This window comes from Panthera tigris, chromosome B3 (genome assembly GCF_018350195.1).
Source record: "Panthera tigris isolate Pti1 chromosome B3, P.tigris_Pti1_mat1.1, whole genome shotgun sequence".
Lineage (NCBI taxonomy): Eukaryota > Metazoa > Chordata > Mammalia > Carnivora > Felidae > Panthera > Panthera tigris.
The window spans coordinates 141,130,182-141,144,617 of NC_056665.1; the positions used below are offsets into that span (position 1 = coordinate 141,130,182).

At 50.5% G+C, this 14,436-nt stretch overlaps 1 protein-coding gene across 1 annotated transcript in view; it reads left to right on the forward strand.

The window, feature by feature from the left end:
- Positions 1-14,436, forward strand: part of LOC102970492 (cholesterol 24-hydroxylase) — a 32,560-nt gene continuing 18,124 nt past the window's right edge. Inside the window, exons 1-4 of the mRNA XM_042987793.1 lie at positions 1-296; positions 7,476-7,556; positions 8,099-8,180; positions 14,264-14,337. Coding sequence (XP_042843727.1) covers positions 175-296; positions 7,476-7,556; positions 8,099-8,180; positions 14,264-14,337 — 359 coding nt within the window. The 5' untranslated portion in view covers positions 1-174. The remainder of the gene's footprint in view (positions 297-7,475; positions 7,557-8,098; positions 8,181-14,263; positions 14,338-14,436) is intronic.

Below are 14,436 nucleotides of genomic sequence, written 5' to 3' on the forward strand. Positions count from 1 at the left end.
CGGAGAGCCCTGGGAGGGGTCGAGCCGGCAGGGGCGGAGCCGAGAGGGAGTGGGCGGTGCTGGGTCGCGCCGGGCCTGGGGCCGAGGCGGCGCGGCGCTGACAGCTGAGTCGGCTCGCGGCCTCCCGCCCCCTCGGTGCCCGGCCCCGACCCAGGCCTGGCCTGCCCGGGAGCCATGAGCCCCGGGCTGCTGCTGCTGCTCGGCAGCGCCGTCCTGGTTGCCTTCGGCCTCTTCTGCACCTTCGTGCACCGCGCTCGCAGCCGCTACGAGCACATCCCCGGGCCGCCGAGGCCCAGGTGAGCGGGGGGTGGGGGCGGGGGCCTGGATGGGGCGCTCGAATGGGGGGCCGGGGGGCCGCGTCCAAGCCGGCGTCGGGGCCGGGGGTCCAGCCTCGCCGTTGCGCGTGGCCGCTTGGAGACGGCGGCCGGGAGAGGGGCGCTAACTATTCTTAGTAACAAATTACTCACAGCCGCAGCAGCTGGTCCGCGCCCACCGCGCTCTGCTGGGCCCCACAAACGTGATGGCAGCGACAACCCTGTTAGGTAGGCGCTATTGTTACCCCATCGTTCAGACGAGGAGACTGAGGCGCGCAGAGGCAAAGTCATCTGCCCAAGGTCACACAGTTGGTAAGCCTAGATTGAAACCCAGGTCAGCCTTGGCTCTAAAGTGAGCCCTCGTAACTTTGGGACTTTGAATGGGGTCACTCAACCTGAATTGGATCACGTTATACTTGGGTCACATTACCCTTGGTATTTCTGTCCTGGTACATGCTGTTTGCTTCTCCTTAGTACTTCCATTCCATCCTTGTCCCCCACCCCCACCCCAACATACCTCCTCCCACCAGAAGCTTACCTGTCTGAAGCCTAAATCAAATGTGTCATTCCTCTGCTCCAAAAGCTTCCCATCACTGTAGAAGGAAATCGAATTCTAAATTAAGTCCACTCTATGGCCTGCAAGGCCCCTGCTGAGCTCTTAGAACCCACTCTGTACTGTTCTCATCCCCCCCTTTGCTTGCTCACTGCTGCCCCCAGTCTTTCTGCAACCCCCCCCCCCCCCGCCCCGGCAGCTGATTTCTCCTCCAGGGTCTTGCTGGAGACCATCCACCACCCTGTGTAAAGCCCACCTAGCCCCGAACTTCTTATGTGGCCATCTCCCCCGAAGTTGCCTTCTGTTCACTTGTTGACTGTCTGCTCACCTGTTGACTGTGTCTGTCTCCCCCCTTTAGAATGTGAGCCCTAGGAGGGCAGGGTACTGTGTGTTCCCTTGTGTATGCCCGGCTCCTGGCACTTTGCAGATGCTCAATAAATACTTACTGAATGAATGAACAATGGTATTAGATACACTTTTTAAAACCTCAAGACATGAACATTCTGGAAGGTGTCCACCTCCAGCACAAGCCAGATGACCTGGCATTAGAAGCCTGAATTCCTGTTTGGTGGGTTCGGGAAAGATTTCTATGGCTGGTGACACAGGGAAGCGATATTTCTCCCTGCTGGCTGGCTGTCTTTCCGGGTGCCCTAACCCACCTCTGGTTCTTCCTTTTCCCATGCTTAGCAGCTCTGTCTTCCAAGCCACCCAGATGCTTCTTCCCCTCACCTTCCAGATGTGGCTCGAATGCTAACTCCTCAGGGAGGTCCCACCTGCTTCCATGCCCGAATATATTATGTTCACTTTGTAAACTCTATGTCATTGGAACTATGACATTGGAATAGTTGTTGGGCAACTATTTGTGCAACCTCTTGTTAAGTGTCTGTCTCTCCCATAAGCCCGTGTCTGTCTTGTTCACTGCCATGTCCCTGACACCTTAGCACAGCAGCAACTGGTACATGCATATGGATACTCGGTGAACAGTGAGTCAAAGTGGATGGTGGAAATCACCTACAAGTCCTGTTAGGGACGCTGTCACCCTTTCAAGTTTTCCCAATCGGCCATCGACAGCTTGGGATTGAATGAGCTTCGTGTTTGTTCTGCTGGGTCTCGTGATGATTTGGTCTTCACGTAAACCCCAATGCTTCAAGCACTGCAGACCTGGTCTGGTCTCTTTGTCTTGAGAAGGCAGAACTGAAATCACGCCCCTCTCTGCCCCTCTCCCATATATTTTTTCTTAATTGCGTTTTCAAAATAAAACTGTGCCCTAAAATTTACCCCTTTAAAGTGTACAATCAGTACTTTTGGGGATAGTGACAGAGTTGTGCAGTCTTAACCACTGGTTCCGGAACATTTTTATCACCCCAGATAGAGACCCAATACCCCGTAGGTGTCACTCCTCACCTCCCCCCACTCCTCACCCCCACCTCCAACCCCAGGCAACCACGAATCTGTTTTCTGTCTCCAGATTTGCCTGTTCTGGACATTTCATATAAGTGGAATCGTACGATATGTGGCCTTTTGTGTCTGCCTTCTTTCATTTAGCACAATGTTTTCAAGGTTTATCCATGTAGTAGCCCGTGTCCGTACTTCTCTCCTTTTTATGCCTGAATTCTCCCCTGAATCCTACACTGCAGAATCTACGTGTGACCTACAGGTGCCTGTGGGTGGGTGGAGGAGTAGGAGGAGGTTAATTACATAATATTTAATTATATAATTATAGTTGGGCTCTTTATTCTGAGGAGGTGAACTGAATGATACATATGCAGAAAGATTTTGGATTAACAGTTGTCTGGTGGTCACATCTAAGAGTGCACTAAATGAGAGTTCTGGAACCCTTTCTGGCACAGATCAGATGCTTTTGTATTCAGCGCCTGGATCCTCAAACCATGACTGGCAACACCATGGTTGGCCGAGAAGGGTACATGTCGAGTCTCTGGTGGTAACATTTGCCCCTTGGTGCTTCTAGGCTTTGCCAGCTTTCAGGCAAGGGTCCCTCTGCCTTCCAAGGGGCTGCTGTGCTTCCCCACCCCCCACCCATCCGCCTCCTTATTCGGCAGGAGTCACCGGGCTGCCCTCTCCTCCAGGATGCCCTCCCGGAGTTCCCCACAGACAACATCCTACTGCAACCATCCGTGTAACAGCCGAAAACTCCGACCCCACGTTCAGATCCCACACAGACACTTGTGGCTTCTTCATTTCTCTGTTGCTGTTCCCAACTTTCCCATCAACCCCCCGCGCTCCTGGTAGCGTGGGATGAATGTAAACTTGGCAACAAAAAGTCTCGCCCTTCCAGGTTTTCTTTATTTTAGAACGGTTTTTCCAGTATGACTCCTGGCTGGCACGGGTTTCCTCCTCTGCTCCCTACTTGCCAAGTTGCCAGAGGTGAGGTCTGTTCAATAAATTGCCCCATGGTTCCTGGCGATGGTGGAGACCCCTTGCCGGCTCTGTCGGGCAGTGCATCCAATTGGAGCCATCGTCGCCCCATTCCACTGGCGCGAGGCAGCCATGGCCCGTCACCCTCACTCCCGGCAGTGGCCCCCATCCGCACCCCAAGCTGTCATGTGGCTCCCTTCATCCCCGTGGCTGGCCTCACCGTGGGCTGTCCAGATGACCTCTTCTCCTTTATTATCCAAGACGTTCTCTGTCCTCAGGGAACCTTGATTCCCACTGTGCCAACCGCAGCATTATAGGAAAGGTCATGTGCCAGGGACCGGGCAGGGGAGGGGGGTTTTCACCCTCCTCTCTCTCCCTGGACTGCTCTGTCTTACCGCGTCTACCGACAGGGACATGCCAGGTGGACTTCTCTCAGCCCCCCACCCCAGTCGCAGCATTCCACCATCCCCCAATTCTACCATCCCCTACCTGTTTGTTTCCAACGCCCGGTCTTCTGGCTCTGCCTTTCCCTCCTCGGTGTCCCCCTGCAGGAACGGGAAGGAATGGGTTTTAGTCCCCTTTCTTGCCGGGCACTGGGAACCTCATGCCTCTCTGTCGCCTTGGCCTTCTTGAGGTGTCACTCACCTTCTTCCCCAAGTGGCATTGGGCGCCAGGCAGAGGCTCTCAGGCAGGCCTGGTGGGGTGGAGAGGGTCTATCACTCAGGTGTTCAAAACAGAACATCCTCCCCAAGTGCACAGCTATGGCAGTGGCCACGGTTACTAGGTTATTCTGGAAACACAGCCAGGCGCGCGTGATGTCCACAGGCCATCTTTCTGCAGGTGGGGCATTGTAAGTTCAAAGCCACTCACCCTGAGTGGGCCTCAGCTGCCGAGCGGCCACACTGCCCTCCTTCCTCCCGCATCTGCCCGCCCACTCTTGACGCGTTCTCGCTTCTCCTCAGGCCCCGCCACCTCCCCCTCTGTCCCCACTCTCAGGCTTGATTCCTACCTCCTACCTCCCTGGGTAAATGGAACAGCCTGAGAGAACTTCCTTCCGGGGCTCTGCCACCACAGCCTCCCCCTTCCCTGTACCGGGGCCCACACGCCTTTCCCACTGGGACCTAGGTGCTCCCGGCCAAGGAGAGCTGTCCTCTGGGTTCAGCGACCCTGCCCAGCGGGGCTCCTTCTCTCCCATGTCATCAGTTTTCCTTCTCGCCAGCATCATTCCCATTTTTATATAACATGTTGTAAAAGAACAACCACTCTTCTCTTCCCTTCTCATTCCCTCCAGCTGCCGCCCCCTTGTCTCTGCGCCCCCTCAACAGTCCCCCTGAGAAGCCTGTTTTGGGTCCCCATCCCTCCCTCCCCTCCTGTCTTGGGCCCAACACCCCATTGGGCTCTGGCACCCACCTCTCCCGAGCAGCCCACCCTGCTTTGACCAAAGTCCCAGTGATCTCCCTGTAGCTACACACACACACACACACACACACACACACACACACACACGGTGGCCCTTCAGTCCTCCCTCGTCTTGCCTGACCCTGGACAAGTCCCTCCCTTGTCCCCTTGGCCTGCTTTCTTCGCAGGCTGCCCGCTCCACTCCCCCTCGGCTCTCCTCTGGTGTCTTCTGTTCAGTCTCCCTGGCTGGTTGTCCCTTTGCTGCCTGGCTCAGTCCTCGGGTCCCTTCTCTGTCTACACTCACCCCCTTGTGGTCTAATCCAGCTGCTGGGCTGTAAGGGCTGCCTCTCAGCTGAGGACTGTCACATTTACATCTCTGGCCTTGGCTCTAAGCATTTCCTCACACCCCGCCCTTGGTGCTTTCCTCTGCAAACCTGCCAGGTTCAAAGCCGGATTTAGTCCGCTTGTCTCAGGTTGGTTCCCGGACATTGATCCTGAGGCAAGAATTGAAACGGCGGCCCCTGGGTGACTCAGTCGGTTGAGCGTCCGACTTTGACTCGGGTCATGATCTCGCGGTTCGTGGGTTCGAGCCCCGTGTGGGGCTCTGCACTGATGGTATGGAGCCTGCTTGGGATTCTGTCTTTCCCTCTCTCTCTGCCCCTCCCCGGCTCATGCTCTGTCTTTCTCGCTCTAAAAAAAAGAGAGAAAAAACAAAGAAATGTAAGTGGTTTGGGGGGGTTGGGTGGTGATCCCTGTGGGAGTTGGGAATGCAGAGAGAGAGGAGGTCAATAAAAAAAGCCAATAAAGCAAATTACCTCTGGGGGGCCAGTGAGCTGCAACCCCCTGGGGGAGCGCTGAGAGCCGACACCACCAAGGTGCAGGGCGCAAGGTCATTGGTGGGGGGCTGCTCTGGGGGTGTTGAGCTGGAACTCCTGGCCCGTCCTTCCTGCAGGCAGAGCCGGGAGCCCCAGGCAGTGTCTCCATGCTGCCCCCCAAAACCTTCCTGGCTGCATGGACGAGGGCAGAGGCGGGCACGATGCGGTCTGCTGCCCCGCAACCAGCCCCTCTTTGGTCCTTCCCACCTTAGGACACGGCAGCTCCACTCATCCTTCCAAGGATCAGGCCAGAAGCCTTGGGGCAGCCTGACACCACCCTCCCACCCTCGTCCACATCCCCAGCAAGTCTGCTTGGTTCCTCCTCCAACCTGCCCTGGGAACCCGGCTTCTCACTGGTCTGCGCCCTATCCCCTCCCCCAGCCCCATGCTGGTGCCCCTGCCTCCACTCCTGCCTCCCACCCACCCAGCACAGCAGCTGTGAGAGGGAGCCATTGAAAACGCGTCAGACCCTGTCTCTGCTCTGCTCAAGACCCTCCGGTGGCCCTCTGCTTTTCAAGGTCAGAGCAGTGTTGACACCAGCCCGCAAGGCCCTTGGCGATCTGCCCCCTCCCTTGGTGACCCCATCCTGTACCACATCTCCCTCACTCTACTCCAGCCACAACACCCTCTCACTGTTCCTTGAACTTACCACGCACATTCCTACCTTAGGATCTTTGCACCTGCTATCTCCTTTGCTGGAATGCTCTTCCCCCAGGTACCTGGGTAGGCTAGTCCTTCATTTATTGCAGCTCACGTTTACCTTCTTTTTTTATAAAAATTTTTTTTTCGTGTTTATTCAATTTTTGAGAGAGAGAGCGAGAGAGAACGCATGCAAGTCGGGGAGGGGCAGAGAGAAAGGGAGACAGAATCTGAAGCAGGCTCCAGGCTCTGAGCTGTCAGCACAGAGCCCGACGCGGTGCTCGAACCCACGAACCGCGAGATCATAACCTGAGTGGGATGCTTAACTGACTGAGCCACCCAAGCGTCCCATGTTACCTTCTTAAAGGGCCATTCCCGACCTGCCTGTAGAAAATGGCACCACCTACTCCTATCCCCAGCTCTGATTACCTCCCCCTCTGATTTTTCCATCACTCTCCTTCTTTTCTTTTCTTTTCTTTTCTTTTCTTTTCTTTTCTTTTCTTTTCCTTTCCTTTCCTTTCCTTTCTTTTCTTTTCTTTTCTTTTCTTTTCTTTTCTTTTCTTTCCTTCTCCTTCTCCTTCTCCTTCTCCTTCTCCTTCTCCTTCTCCTTCTCCTTCTCCTTCTTCTTCTTCTTTGTTAATTCACTCTCTATCTCCAGTCGGGTGAGTTCCCCGACTCAGAAAGCCCCACCTGTAGTTTCTGTCACCCGTTCTGGATGGGGTCGTGAGTGAGCTTGACTGGAATAAGCCGTGCAGGAGACAGGAAGCACCTGTCAAACGTGCCACCAGGTGACACCAGATAGACTCGTTGACATTCTGTTGATCACCCACCCACGGCGGACTTAGCGTGACTAAACCATCCCCTGGTGAGAAGGACCGCGGGATGCCTTGGTGCCAGCCGCGCAGCCGTGGACAGGTGACCACCTCTCCAGCCTCAGCTGCCCTACCTGTAAGCCAGGTTAACAATAGACCTACCTCCAGGCAGTGGGGGGAGGACAGATGGAATGAGACCCAGCATGGCGCCCAGCATGTACGTAGTCAGTGTTCAGGGGATGTCTCCAGGTAATTCGGCACAGCACTATGGGACCCTTTCCACACGCCAGCCCCTCCCCTCCACACCAGGGAACCCGCCAGACCTGTATTTGCATCCTGCCTGCATTCTTACACTGGGTGCCCTGAGCCAGTGCCGTGCCTCCTCGGGCCTCAGCCGTCCCATCTGCAAAGTGGGCCTAATAAGGCCGCCCTCACAGGGTCCTGTGGGGGAAGGGAGCACTCTTTAATGGTGACTTGGGGTGATCTTAATGTTTCCCGTTTCTTCTAGTTTCCTTCTAGGACACCTCCCCTACTTTTGGAAAAAGGATGAGGTTTGTGGCCGCATGCTCCAAGATGTGTTTTTGGATTGGTGGGTCCTAATTGTCATTTGTTGCCCTTACTCCAGCCCAGGTCCCTCATGGGGCAGCCCCACCCCTTCCCCAGGCCAGCACACACACTCCCGCCTCCCCGGCCAGGTCGCTCCCACCCCCGAAGTCCCTCCCCTGAGCGGAGAGGCAGAGGAGGCTGGTTCAGAAGGCAACCTCTGCCTTTGGCAGCTGTGTGACCTGAGACCGGACATCAGAAACTCTGAGCCTCAGTGTCCCTGTCTGTAAGCTGGGTGGGGGGCGTGACTCAATAACAGTCCTTGTACGTGGTGGTGCTTCGCACTCTCCAAAGCATTTCAAAGACACGCTATCGCTTGATTCCCAGCAAAATCTTTTGGGTCAAAGGAGGAGCGTAGCAACACTATTTCATGGGTTTGAAAACTGAGACCCAGTGGGGGATGTGGCTCGGCAGTGAGTCCGTGTTAAGCCTCTCCTGGGATGGGACACCCTGATCCTCCCGCTGGGTGGTGATGATATTCACATCTCCGGTCGTTGACAGCCTCCTTTGGGTCATTTCGGTTTCCAGGGCTAAGAAGTACGGACCCGTCGTGCGGGTCAACGTCTTCCACAAAACCTCAGTCATCGTCACGAGCCCCGAGTCGGTCAAGGTAGGAAGCAGAGAAGTTTCTATGGGGAGAGCCCTTCCCTTCCCTTCCCTGGGTTGGGGGCACAAAACTCGACCCCAGAGGCTGTAAGAGAAATGTCCCAGAGGCACCAGCACTCGGGCTCATTTCCCAAGGATCCAAAAGTCAGTGGCATCTTTCTCTCTGAACACCCACCATTTGGGAGTTTTGCCCAAGTGATGTGCACACGTTTAGCTAGCTCACCCCTCTTAGCCTTGGTTCCTTCATCTTCGAGGTGGGATCATAACCCCTCTGTCTCAGGGCTACCATGAGATTTCAATATCAATTGATTCATTTAACAAATGTTTATATCAACACATATTTATTTAACAAGCAAAGGGGCAAAAGATACTTAAACAGGTACTTCTTTACTTCCCGATTATGAACCCATTTAATCCTCACGGGGGTAGAGACTGTTATCAGTCCCCATTTTAGAGATCAGGAAACTGACACGGTCAGCACTGATTGGTCTGGACTATGTGGAGGGCGGTGCCTGTGATCTGGGGACTAAGAATGGCCCTCAGATCGTTTACCTTGGACTTGGCTGACGTGGGCTCAAGTTTGGGCTCTGTCACCACTCTGGGCCTCAGTTTCCTCATCTGTAAAATAGGGATGATGGCGAAATAGCCAGGTGGCGAAATAGCATGTTTGAGCCATCTAGCCCATGCCTGGCACACAGCAGTGGCTCAATAAATGATGGTGCTCTTTTTCTCACAGTGGGTACTCAGCAGAGTGAGCCTTGGCATGACAGGGAGAAGATGCAACTTAGGGTCCAGATCAGGAGAAAAGCCGAACAACCATGGTGTCTCTAAAAGGATGTAACACATACTTTTTTTGTAAAGCTTAATTTCAAGTGTAGACACAGTTTAAGATTTTTAGGGGCACCTGGGTCTCTCAGTCGGTTAAGCATCTGACTTGTAGGGTCACAATCTCACGGTTCGTGGGTTCAAGCCCCGCGTCGGGCTCTGTGCTGACAGCGCGGAGCCTAGAACCTGTTTTGGATTCTGTGGCTCCCTCTCTCTCTGCCCCTCTCCTGCTCGCTCTCTCTCTCTCTCCAAAATAATAAATAAACATTAAAAATTTTTTTTAAAGATTTTTAAAGCATGCTACCAAAAGCCATACACAAAGACCTTCATGACGCTCAATGAGAAAAGTTGAACAATATATATTAAAATGATGCATTGCATAGATTAATTTTCAAGTGTTAAACCAACCTTGCACTCCAGCTCTCATGATACAATTTGCTCATCTTCTGCTAAGAGTTTTTGTTTTTATATTTGTCTTGTTTGGGGATCAGATTAATAGGCTTCACAAGATGAGTTGGGAAATGTCCCCTCTCCTCTATTTTCTGAAGGAGTTTCTATGGGGTGGTGTTATTCCTTCCTTTAATGTTTGATAGGATTCACCAGTGAAGCCATCTGGGCCTGGCATTTTCTTTGATGGAAGTGCTTTTTGTTTTGTTTTAATTACTCAATGTATTTAATTGATTTATGGCCATTCAGAGTTGCTATTTTTCTTGGGTTTGGTAATTTATGTCTTTATGTATGTATGTATGTATGTATTTATTTATTTAGAGACAGAGACAGCTCAAGTTGGGGAGGGACAGAGAGAGAGGGAGAGAGAGAGAATCCCAGACAGGTTCTGTGATGTCAGTGCAGAGCCAGATGAGGGGCTTAAACCCACAAAGCTGTGAGATCATGGCCTGAGCCGAACCCATCCAGGTGCCCCTATAATTTGTGTCTTTCAAGGAATTTGCCCATTTCATCTAATTAAAATTATTGGTATCAGGTTGTCCATAATATTTATTGATTTCCTTTTTCATGTCTCCTGGATCTGTGGTGATATCCCTTCTTTCATTCCTGCAAATAATTTGGGCTTTCTTTTATTTTCTTAATCAAGCTAGCAAAAGGTTTATCAATTTTATTTATCTTTTCAAAGAACCAGCTTTTGGGTTTATTGCAATTCTCCATTGTTTGTCCATTTTCTACTTTATTGATTTCTGCTCTTTATTATTTCCTTCCTCTATTCGTTTAGGGTTTAATTTATTCTTGTTCAAATTTTTAAGGTGGGAGTTTAGAAAATTGATTTTAGACCTGTTTCTTTTCTAATATAAGCATTTAAATCTATACATTTCCTTGTAAATACTACTTTAGGGACAAATGTACCACACATTTCAATATGCCGTGCTTCTTTTTTCATTCAGTTCAAAATATTTTCTAACTTCCCTTGTGATTTCTTCTTTGAATCAGGGATTATTTATATGCATATTGTTCACTTTCTAAATATTATGGTATTTACAAATATCTTTCTGTTATTGATTTCTAATTTCATTCTGTAAGGGCAGATGAAATACTTTTTATGATTTCAATCCACATAAAAAAATTGAAGCTTGGGGGCGCCTGGGTGGCTCAGTTGGTTAAGCGGCCGACTTCGGCTCAGGTCATGATCTCGCGGTCCGTGAGTTCAAGCCCCGCATCGGGCTCTGTGCTGACAGCTCAGAGCCTGGAGCCTGTTTCAGATTCTGTGTCTCCCTCTCTCTGACCCTCCCCTGTTCATGCCCTGTCTCTCCCTGTCTCAAAAATAAAATAAAATGTTAAAAAATTTTTTTAAAAAAATTGAAGCTTGTTTGATGACCTGGCACATGGTCTATCTTGGTGAATGTCCATGAGTACTTCAAAAGAATGAATATTCTGTAGTTGTTGAATGGAATATTTCAGAAATGTCAACTAGATCAAGTTGGCTGATAGTGTTATTCGAATCTTTTAAGTCCTCACTAATTTTCTGCATACTTGTTCTAGCAATTATTTTGAGAGGAATGTCGAACTCTCCAACCACAATCATGGGTTTTTCTATTTCTACTTTAGGTTGTACCGATTTTGCTTCATGTATTTTGAAGTTCTGTTATTAGGTGTGTGCACACTTAGGATTAATATGTCTTTGTGATGAATTGTATGATTTATTTTTAGAAATGTCCCCTTTATCCTTGGTAATATTCCATTTCCTGAAGGATATTTTGTCTGGTGTTAATATAGCCACTCCAGCTATCTTCTGTTTAGTGTTGCTTGGTATATCTTTTTACCATCCTTTTACTTTTAACCTATCTGGGTTTTTAGATTTAAAGTGGGTTTCCTATAGACAGCATATAGTCTGGTCTGGTTGCTTTATACTGTCTGACAATCTCTGCCTTTTAACTGGAGTGCTTAGGTCATTTACGTTGAATGTAATTATTGATACGGTTGGGTTTAAATCTACCACGTGGCTGTTTTTCCTCTGTCCTGTTGTTCGTTCCCCTCTCTGCCTTTCCTGCCTTCTTTTGGATTGAGTATGTTTTAGTATCCCACTTTATCTCCACTATTTGATTATTGGCTCTCTTTCTTTCTCTCTTAGTGGTTGTCCTAGGGTTTATAGTATAATCTTCAACTTATATCAATCTACTATTTTATCTCTGTCTGCTTTTAAGGTTTTCTCCTTATTACTGGTTTCAGAAATTTGATTATGATCTGCCTTTATGTACTTTTTCTTGTTGTTAATTCTATGTAGGAGTCTTTGCACTTCCTGGATATGTGGGTTCCTTGACCACATTTGCAATACTTATAATAAATGTGTTAAAGTTCTTTTCTGCAAATTCCGTCATCTCTATTATTTCTGAGCCTGGTTATAGGTAGATCTTTCTGCTCTTTGACGTGTCTAGTGATTTTATGTTGGCCCCTGGACATTGTGAATTGTACACTGTTGAGTTCTCAGTTTTGTTTTATTCCTTTAAAGAGTGCTGGAATTCATTCTGGCAGATGGTAAAGTTATTTGTGTAGATCAGTCTGATCCTTTCCAGGTTTGCTTTGAGGCTTTTGTAGGGTTGATTTAGGGTCGGCCTTTACTCTAGAGCTAGTTTAGCCTCACTACCAAGGAGTGGCTCTTCTGGGGGCCGCTAATAAAGGGCTTATGTCTGAAGTTTACCTCTGGCCGGTGGGAACTTGAAGAGTTCTTGGGCTGTGTAAGCTCTGAGAACTGTTCAGCCTGTAGTTACTCGGTAATTCTCCTTGTCCCAAAAGTTGTTTTTAACTCAGCCTTGTGTCCACGGTGCATGTACACAGGCTGGTATTCATCCGAAGATATAGGGGATCCCTATGCAGATTTCTGCACAGGAGCTCTTTCTCTACATGGCTCCCTCCCCTCAGGTCCTCTGCCATACAAGTTCTAGCCTCCTTTTGTATGTCTGGACTCTGATCTGTCTCATCAAATTGGAAAGCCTATGGGGCTATATTTGAGTTTCATCTTTTAGTGCCTTTATCCTGAAATTGCAGAAAGCTAGAGTAATCTTCGGTCATAGGTCTCGTATCTTTTTTTTTTTCCTTTTCCTTCTTTTAGGATTCACAATCCTGCACTTCCTGTTGCTCAGTGTCTGAAAACAGATATTTCATGCGTTATGCCTATTTTTCTGATTACTTATGGCAGGAGGATAAGTCCCCAGCAGTTATCCCTTAGTGGGCAGAAGTGTGCTGCCAGTGTGGACAGCAGAGAAGGTGCTGGGGGTGCCCCCATGCACTCCTCACATCCCAGAGCCCAGCTCACTGGGCCTTCAAAGGATCCCCAGCCCCAGGGACAACAGGCATGGGGACCCTTGACTTTGGGGGCACCTGATTAGAGCCTGTGTTGAGGCTGCTGTGCCTCAGTGTGGGGACTCCTCACTTTAGGTTGGGAGGGTTGGTCCAGACCTTGGACAATTTAGGAATGTTTGAGAGGGACCTGGGAGGTGGGTCTTTACTGCCATGGGGATGGGGCCTGCAGGCATGGGTAATGAGGAAAGTTCGTTTACAAATGACAGTGTTTGGGTGGGGGTGGGGTTCTCAGGATGTGGCTCATGCCCCAAGGTCAGCCATTTTGGGGGGTACCTTTTAGCTGAAAATTAATATTAGATCCCTGAGCTAAGCTCCCAGATACCAGAAGCCCCTGGATTAATGTACAGTGGAGATACCATCTTCCTGGTTCCCAGTGCCCACAGGATGAAGCTCAGGGCGCCAGGAGGCAGGCCTCTGGGATTCAGCCCCCACTCATGCCCCTCCCTACCTCTCATTCTGCCTGAATGCAGCAAGTGGCCTGGGCTTCCCCTGCCTGGATCACAGCCTTCTCTTCCCTCTCTGCCATGGCAAATTGCTGGGATTCAAATCCTATTTCCACCATTCACCGTGTGTGTGACCTTGGGCTAGTTTTAAATCTCAGTTTCTCCATCATATGTAAGATGAGCATAAACACAGCACCCACATCTTAGGATTGACCGAGCACTAAATGAGCTACGGGTGCTGTTGTGCGCCTGACATTTACGGGGCACATGCTGTGTGCCAGGCACTTTTCTCAGCACTTTTCACGTAGAACAAATTTACCCTTTGCAGCAACCTCCCCAGAGTAACTTGCCTGTGGTCATGAAGTGAGTCCAGGGCAAAGCCAAGATGGTGAGCCCGGATCCAAATTCAAGCCAGCTGACTCCACGGCCTGAGCTGTTAACCCCTGGGCTATGCTGGCTCAAGAGCTGTCAGCTAATGTTATTATTGCTACCATCCAGCTTGTGGCGAGGCAAGTTGGTCCTTCCTCCAGGAAGCCTTCCTTGGCTTCCATGGCTGGGTTGGCACTAACAACCCCTGAACCTGTGCCAAGTGTCTCTCCTGTGTCCCAGAAGCCCTCCCTCTGGGCTTCTCCCCTTCCCTATTCTGGTTTCAGAGCAGCACCTGCATTTTCTTGTTCTCACTGCTTTAGAAGGTGGCGCGGTACAAGATCTGTGCATGGGCATGGAAATGAGGACCCCCCACAACGCCACTCCAGCTGAGTGGCCACAGGAATATCACTTCACCCCTCTCTGCCCCACTTTCCTCACCCCCAAGCAAGATGCTATTGCTTGAAGACAGGCCTTCTGGAAGGTTAGGTGGGATTGCACGGAATGAGGTGTTCACACCACAGCTGGCACCCAGTCAGTGGTGATTGTTGGGGCGTGTTTCACAAGAGTCCAGAAAACTGCTGAATCCTTTGCTTCGTCTCATGGGTACATGAGCTCACGTTGGTTTTTTGGGGATGTTTAGAAGTTCCTGATGTCAACCAAGTACAACAAGGACTCCAAGATGTACCACGCAATCCAGACCGTGTTTGGTGAGAGGTAAGGCATGCGGAGGGGCTGGGGGAGAGGCCAGGAATGCCTCTGGCTGCAAGCAGACAGCCCATGGGGCCCAGGGCATTGGGTGTAGCATGAAGACCA